The following is an 8586-nucleotide window of genomic DNA, read 5'->3' as shown; positions in this document are numbered from 1 at the left end:
TCACCAAGTTCAACAATACTATCAACATAGCCAAGTTCAACAACAAATTCAACATGGTTTCAACAATTAGCACACATTCCAAGCACACAGGTATGTACGTACCTTGTGAAACAAACTGCAAGACCACTTTAATAATTCAAAAGTCGCCTAAAGAGAATTCTCCGCCTAAAACAACCAACAAATATTCCCAATCAATTCCTAATCATTGATAACCATAAGAGAGCATTCTAAATGCATCCTAAACATATTTAGAACTTTCTCCAATATCAAAACTTAAACATTTGATTTCCTAGAATCATAATTATTGAATTAGTGATTGAAATTCGTTGAAAACTTTTGCAAACATCGTACTTTAAATTTTCAGCAATATAAATTCATTTAAAAGCTTCACCATGGTCAATCTACGTTCCTAGTGTCTCAAAACAACCAATTCAATAATCCACACTCAACTCATCATGATTAATAATCATAAAAACCTTGAATTTCATACTTTAAACAATCAAAACCAATATTTCAATGTAATTAGATAATCTGAAAATTAATAACTTTATTACAAAATTCATATAATCTTAAATTCATAATTTAAATCACAAAACCCATAGCTTTAATTCAAGAAAACATAATTCAAATTAATAAATCATGATTAAGCCCTAATCTTAATTTTAATTAATCAAAACTGAAAATTAATTCATTTTTAATCTCAACATCAAATCTGAAAATCATATTTACCATAAAAATTATAAATTTAATTTAAGAACATAATCTAAATTAACAAACTTTAATTTAAAATAATTAGTTACTTAGGGTTTAAGAAATAACCGAGTAAAAAGGGAGGTAAGTGCTGGCCGACGGACAAGGGTGGCGGCAGCAGACAAGGAGGCACGGCCACGGAGACTGGGCACCGAAGGTGGTGGCACAGGTGGGTCGCAGCGGCGCTGGTTGCTCGCGAAAGACCCAACAGCAAGCAATAGGCGAAGAGAGGGGAGACGAACGAGAGGAGAAGGAAGGGCGAGGCTCGCCGGCGGTGGTGCGGCGACTTTGGCGGCTGCGAGTGACAGCACAGTGGCTGTGAGAAAGGAGGACACAAAATAAGGAGACAAAAAGAAAGAAAGAAAGAAAGAAAGAAAGAAAGAAAGAAAGAAAGAAAGAAAGAAAGAACAAGAGAAGGAGAAGGAGAGTACCGGACGTCGAAGGGCGACGGTGGCGCGGCAGCAGTCACGGCGGTTGGTGCGGCGGCTGGAGAAGGAGGGATGAGAGGGTTTGTGAGTTTGTGTGTTTTGTGAGTTTCACGTGAAAGGAGAGAGCAAAAGTACGTGAGACTTCATGAGGGTTTGAGAGGAGAGAGAAAACAATAGTGAGTAAACTTTTGGGGTTAGTTGGGGCTTAGATATTTTATGGGCTAGGAATCTAATTGGGCTAGGATTAGTATTTAGTTTTAGAATTTGAATCCAAAATCGATTAGGATCGTTTTCTAAGTTCAATCGATTTTCGTAATTCGATTTCTTTTCAACGAAAAATTCTAAAATTACTTTTGATTTCATAAATCATTAAAAATATTAAAAATGTAATAAAATAAATATACGTTGATTATATATTTATTTCTAAAATTCGTAAGTTCTTATTTAAATATAATTAACTATACGTTAAAATATATAAATAATATTTCTAAATTTGCGGGGGATTACAGTTACGGAGTCGCGCCCGTACCTCGTCTTCCTTAGTGAAGACTTCTGGTTGGACAACTCGATCAATTGACTATTTCAATTAAAATAATGTTAATGATACAAAGGTCTTGTTCAGTCTAATAGAGTCTTCAAGTTAATATGTTTTCACTTATGTTTTATTAGTATCATGTTAGGGTTGTTTGCTTAATAGAATCATGTTAGGATTACTATTGTTTAGTACTCAGCTTTGCTGATTACGTGCTTTGTTTGTGTGTGTTGATCATGGCTATGCCTTATTGATCCTGTGATGACCCATTTTGGTGAGCAGTCTCTAAGGATCAATAAGCGTTGCCCATCTACAGGTTTGAAGATGATGCATCATTGGGATCGGGATTAGAGAGCTTGCATTTAGTTTTGTTTTGCTAAGTGACTTGGTTTGTTAATTTGGAGTTGAAATTTGTCGTACTATTTATATTTCCTTATTTTCGTTGATTGGATTTAATATGTAATCGATTATTTATAAACCTAAAAGTTAGTTTTATGTTTTCCGCTGCAAAATTCTGAACAAGCCGTTACGTTTTTACACGGGCGATAATACTTTGATAATTCTCTATAGTTATATTTATAAAAGGGTTATTTCAGAAAATGGGAATTGTCGGGGTGTTACATGTAGAGTTGCACACATATTTATTGTTATAGTTATATAGTTACTGTCATCATAATATAGTAACTCTTATTACTAATAATATAGAGTAAAAAACAGAACATATAAAGAACATAATAATACACATCTATATTATTAAAGTAGAGTGGTGAGAAATGAGAGGCCTTCAAAACCCCAATTCTCAAACCACAACTAATCCACGTCACCACCTTTAATTTCCTTAAATTAAGCTGAACCAAATAAGAAACTACCAAAGCATGAAATTAAATTATCAACAAGAGGGAGAAAAATACTAACCAAAAAGGAAAATATTAAAAAATTTAGTCAATTTAAATAATAATATGAATAAAGAAGGAAACTAAAATTAATACTTTTTTTATTAGCTTTTTAATTTTAAAAACTAGTGTGTAGCCCGGGCGTTGCCCCGGGTTTTGACTTTTATTCGGGTCTTTTTTTTAATTATGTGCATGTAGAGATGGTGTCATCATCAAATTACGGTGGTGACATATGATTAGTGGCCGATCAACAACCTCCCAGGTCTAAAACCCCACATCCAAAAATCTAAACAAAGCCGGATCCTTTTCTCCAAAGTAATAACTGTACATTTATAAATCAAATAATCATTCCGTTTTTTGCATTCGCTTTTATTCAATATATTGTTTATTGTAAAGAGAATATATTTGCTTATATAGAAAGATATTACATAAGTTGTAGTTGGTTAAGATGGTAAGAAGTGTAACTTTTAACAAAGAGGTCTTGTGTTCGATCTTTGTTAGATGTTTTTTGGTTGTAATGAAATGTCATGTTGCTAATTAGTGGTGACGTGGCGTAATAAGGAGAGGTCTACGTGACACGTATACTTTCTTCAAAACGCCTTTTAATATATTAGTATAGATATCCCGTGCATTAGCACGGGTACATACGAGTAGTAATTATTTCAAACATATAGTTACTATTATACATGATATAGTCACTATTACTATTATTGATGGTCATGTAGTCACAGAGTTGCAGACATAATTATTGTTATAATCATTTAGTTATTGTCTTCATAATATAGTTACTCTTATTACTAATAATATAGAGTAAAAGAATGAACATACAAAGAACATAATAATACACATAGTAACTATTTCAAACATATAGTTACTATTATACATGATATAACCACTATTACTATTATTGATGGTCATATAGTCACAAAAGTGCAAACATAGTTATTATTATAATCATAGCAAGCCACCAAAACAATATTTTCAACAATTTCCATCTATAGTGTTGTAAATTCTTTTATTAATTTATACAATGTACCACCAGAACAATGTGTATCAAAGCATACCTGGAAATAATAAATAATGTATCAACCATGTTAATAATTTATGATTTAAATATGAAAAAATAACATAGTACTCCGTAACTATTTAAAACATATAGTTACTATTATATATGATATAGTAACTTTTACTATTAATGATGGTAATACACTTGCAGAATTGCAGACATGGTTATTTTTATAGTCATATAGTTACTCTCATCATAATATAATAACTCTTATTACTAGTAATATAGAATAGATAAAAGAACATATAAAGAACTAATAATTCACATAGTAGCTACTCCCCCCCGTCCCTGAATACTCGAACCGTTTTAACCGGCACAAAGTTTAATGCAATGTAATTGACTTATTATTTAATTAATTAGATGGTAGTTGATAGTGTGCTATTATCTTAATATAGGTAGTGGAAATTGAGTCAACTTTTTAAAGAGGTAGTGAAAAATGACTCACTTTTTAATGTTTTTTTTAGGGAGTAGGGATATAGGTTGGTTCATGGGGATCATGGGTAAGTATAATATTAATAAAAGTTTTCCATGTATAGAAACGGTGCGAGTAATCCGGAACGACGTTGTAAGGAAAGCGGTGCGAGTATTCTGGGATGGAGGGAGTATTTCAACTTTAAAAATAAAAAATTAAAGTACTTTAAAAATAACGACAACACATAATTTTTCCAAATTCTCGCATCGATTTTTAGAAGAGGGCAAACCTTTTCAATTATATTCACACAATCATGAAATTTATAGTCAAATATAGTTCATACATAATTATAACACACAGTAAGAAAATGTTATACTTCCTCCGTTCCGTAAATATCGCACCATTTAGTTTTTTACACTATTCACACTACGAATTTGGCTATTTTTTGTGATTCATACGTAAGAATAGTGATGTGGGGTCATCTTAGATTCGTAACGATATAAGTTTTCTAAATATCATTTTTTTACAATTTTTACTTACACACAATTTGAGATATTAAGAGTCAAAGTAATGGGTTATAGAAGTAAAAGTCAACCATGATGCGATATTTAAGGAACAGAGAAAGTAGTAATAGTTAGTATATATCATATACTTATAGTTAAAATTGCACAAAAACTCTAAAAATCACATAGTACCTCTTTAAATCATAAAGTTACTTTATAACTCATATAATTACTACTTAAAATCGCGAAATCACTGATCCAATTCGCGAAGTGAAAACGATATTTCGGCAAAACACAAACTTTAATTTCTCAAAAACAACAAACATTTTCAATTTTAAATAAAAATAGACTTAAAATACTTTAAAAACAACGAACCGAATGTGATCTCTCAAAATTCTTGCGATAATTTTGTAGACGAGCACAATTCTTCGATTCAGTTTCGGTAATGGCGAACCTCATTCTTGATCTACTACTTCCTCCATTTTTTCCTCCTCTAGTAGATACAATTATGAGAATTACAAGATAATTACGAAGAAAATTGAACAAAAATTAACAAACCCTAGAAAATTGGGCAAAAATCTGATAGAGAGAAAATAAAGAGAGAGAAATGAATAGAATTCATATCTGAAATTATTGAAAATTAAAAATAAATAAAACGTATATAAAGTGTGCTAGGCACAATTCGAATATAAACTATATAAATTACATAATAACTCTTTAAATCACATAGTTACGGTAATACACATATAATTATTATTTTAAAATCGTGAAATAACGATAACGTGACAGTTACACATATTGACCAGCTAAAATTACTCCATTGTCCTGGTCCACTCTAAGTTAACGTGGACCAGATTATAATGCGTTTATAACAATATGATAACCATTTTACCACCAAAGAATTCTCATAACTGGATCCGAGTCCAACAAACGTATTGGACACATTCGTATCCACCGCAGGCCTCAACTACAAAAAGCAGCCCTTCTTTTTCTAGGGTTTTATCAGTTCATCTCTCTCCTCATTTCTCTGTAACTCAGCACCCACAATCACGCACACAACCAAAGCCGCCGCAACAATGGCGAAACCAAGGACCACAAGCAGAAACCCAGATCTAGTAAAAGGTATCGGAAAATTTAGCCGATCAAAAATGTACCACAAGAGAGGTCTCTGGGCTATCAAGGCCAAAAACGGCGGTGTTTTCCCTACACACGCACCCAAGGTTGCTGCACCGGCTACGGCAGAGAAGACTTCCAAGTTTTATCCTGCCGACGATGTCAAGAAACCGTTGATCAACAAGCGCAAGCCCAAACCCGCTAAGCTCAGGTTCGACTTTTCTTTAGTTAATAAAAAATGTTGATTTTAATTGTAATTTATTGGTGATTGTTGTTTTTATTTAATTTTATAGAAGTTGTGGATTTCTATTGTAGTTTGTTAGTAATAATTTTTATTTACTTTTTATTAATTTTGATAGGGCGAGTATTACACCTGGGACAGTGTTGATTGTGTTAGCTGGGAGGTTTAAGGGGAAAAGAGTTGTGTTCTTGAAACAACTTTCATCCGGCTTACTTCTCATTACTGGTAAGGTGGAAGTAGTATTATCTTACTTTATTTTTGTATTTTGGGTTTGATTTCTTAAATTAGGATTTGGATGTGTTTTTCTAATCTTGGTGTTATAGAATTTACATGTGTTAATGTTAGCCTGATTGATTGGTGGTTTATTTAGTTTGTATCTAACAGCTGTTGTATATCTCGATATTAGTTTGAATTGAACTCTGTTGATGGTTGGCCTATGGCTTCGTGTTTGAATGTCAATACTGTATGTGTTTAGTTGGAAACGAAATGCGAATTGGTATAGTGTAGAGTGTGATTAATCATTTTTGTGGTGTATTACTGTATTGGATTTATATTTTTGGTTTTTGGGCTGTAGTGAATCAGTCATACTGATACTGTGATAGACCTTACCTTTAAGTTGTTTGAACTCTGTTGAAGCGCCTTCAGGGACTAGGGTTATAAACTTATAATTCTTTTGGGAATGGATGTTGGAAATGGTTGGCATTAGGAGTTCGTTGTCCTGTTTTTAATTTACAATGGTATCATATGCAATGTTTATGAATCATTGTGAATAGTGCCATGGTATTGGGTTGGAAGTGAAATGCAAAGTGATATCTTACTTCTTTTTCCGGTTCAACTAATTTGGAACAAGTTTACTTGCGCTAAACTTGGTTTTGCCAAAATTCTGATATCATCATATCACTCTTATTTCTTTGCCATAACATTGCTATTTCCGTATGTGTCCTGCTCATACACCTTTGTATTAGTGATGGAATGAGTGATCAATGATTATTGAACATTTTTATGGATTGTGTTGTTGTGGTGTGCATTGGCTTTGATATTGTTGCATAATACTTTTTATGGAAGTACTTCATATGCTTTTGTTAAACGGACAAGCTGAGAGGGAAGTATTATCATGATAATCCATAGAACCATAGTAGTAAGTATAGTACTGTCATAGTCTTCTGAATTGCTGTTTTTTAGTGAAAACTACCCACAATGTGTTTCTAACACTCGCCTATGATTTTTGCCTATGTTATTCCTTTTTGTTTGTGGTTATTTATTGATTATTCAGATAGCAGATAAACTTGGTTGTGCATGTTAATTTTTTAGTAATTGGCTATCTTTGTCAAACTCTATATCTCAAGTGATTTCTGCTGTTTCATGTAGGTCCCTTTAAGATCAATGGGGTCCCACTAAGGCGATGCAACCAAGCTTATGTCATTGCTACTTCTACAAAAGTTGATATTTCTGGAGTGGATGTAACCAAAATTGACGACAAATACTTTGCAAAGCAAGGTGAACAGAAGAAAAAGAAAGGAGAAGGAGAATTTTTCGAGGCAGAGAAAGAGGTGAGCTCTTTATTTGGTTGTATCTGTTAGAAGTGCAGTTGTTGATGATGCACTGGTTTAGTAGTCTCACCATTTGAATTGCATACTTAATTTCAGGAGAAAAATGTTCTTCCAGCAGAGAAGAAAGAGTCACAAAAGGCGGTTGATGCTCCATTAACCAAAAACATTGAAGCCGTCCCTGAGTTGAAGGCCTATTTGGCAGCAAGGTTTTCGTTAAAGTCGGGCATGAAACCTCACGAGCTTATTTTTTAGACTTGACTAGAGAGTAACCTGAACGAGTATTTACAAATTCGTACGCGATATCAAACTCTTGTGGGAGCCTCTAAATTTTGTTAGATGCAGCAAATGCTTAATTTTGATTTCAGTGATGATGGAATAGTGAAACTGCAGTCCTTGTCTAGCCCACCTTGTTTGTTATCTTGGGTTGGCTGTTTTTGCTTCAGTAGAGATCTGTGCTTGTTTTTATGATGAGAATCCTCTGTTCTTAAATTTAGTGCTTGGTGGTTTGATCACATTTTAGCTGATGTATGGGATTCTAATATTCTTATTTTCAAATACTCGACCAAAACCAATTTTTCCCTTCGTCATTGTAGCATTTACATTTTACAGGCGTTATATCTTTCCATTTGAGGGCCCGAATTCTGCCTTTCTGTTTCGCTCTAGTATATTTTTGCATTAATGATGGACTATCCGAACCCAAAGTGGGTAATTGCAGAATAAAGTGAGTAGAGAAATTATAAAATAAGAATATACTGAATTGGGGAGGAGATTAAGAAAATTGGAACAAAAGGTCTTGCATGCACACGGTGTACAATAAATTCCTCGTGATTTAGTATTTTATTAAAATTTGTGTCCAATTATTATTTTAACCAATTAAATTCGTTGGGTTATTTAATCTCTTACACTTTTTTATTGGGATATTAAATTTTTCTTATTTTTTCAATATCAGAATTTTGATAAAAGTGAAAACATTATAAATAAACGTAATTTATCTTGTTTAAATAAAAAAAGTGAGGAATCTCGATGTAAATTAATTAATCGTTAAAACTAGACCTGTCAAAAACCGATCCGAAAAAAGCGGATCTTGAACAAGATTTT

At 32.8% G+C, this 8586-nt stretch overlaps 1 protein-coding gene across 1 annotated transcript; it reads left to right on the top strand.

Annotated features, from left to right (window-relative positions):
- The first annotated feature begins 5523 nt into the window (after positions 1-5523).
- Positions 5524-8070, top strand: LOC110804367 (60S ribosomal protein L6-like). The gene is made up of 4 exons (XM_022009955.2): positions 5524-5908; positions 6057-6163; positions 7307-7488; positions 7585-8070. Exons 1-4 carry the CDS (start codon positions 5661-5663, stop codon positions 7738-7740), a joined length of 693 nt encoding a protein of 230 aa, XP_021865647.1. The 5' UTR covers positions 5524-5660; the 3' UTR covers positions 7741-8070.
- The last annotated feature ends 516 nt before the right edge of the window (positions 8071-8586 follow it).

The sequence above is a fragment of the Spinacia oleracea genome, chromosome 5 (genome assembly GCF_020520425.1).
Source record: "Spinacia oleracea cultivar Varoflay chromosome 5, BTI_SOV_V1, whole genome shotgun sequence".
Taxonomy (NCBI): domain Eukaryota; kingdom Viridiplantae; phylum Streptophyta; class Magnoliopsida; order Caryophyllales; family Amaranthaceae; genus Spinacia; species Spinacia oleracea.
Note: the sequence above shows the minus strand (reverse complement) of the source record. Positions and strands in the feature narration are given on the sequence as shown.

Bases quoted from the DNA above. Each gene is read 5' to 3' on its own strand.
- LOC110804367 (XM_022009955.2), top strand. From the start codon at position 5,661: ATGGCGAAACCAAGGACCACAAGCAGAAACCCAGATCTAGTAAAAGGT. The intron at 5,909-6,056 runs GTTCGACTTTTC...TAATTTTGATAG, and splicing joins CCCAAACCCGCTAAGCTCAG to GGCGAGTATTACACCTGGGA. The intron at 7,489-7,584 runs GTGAGCTCTTTA...ACTTAATTTCAG, and splicing joins TTTTCGAGGCAGAGAAAGAG to GAGAAAAATGTTCTTCCAGC.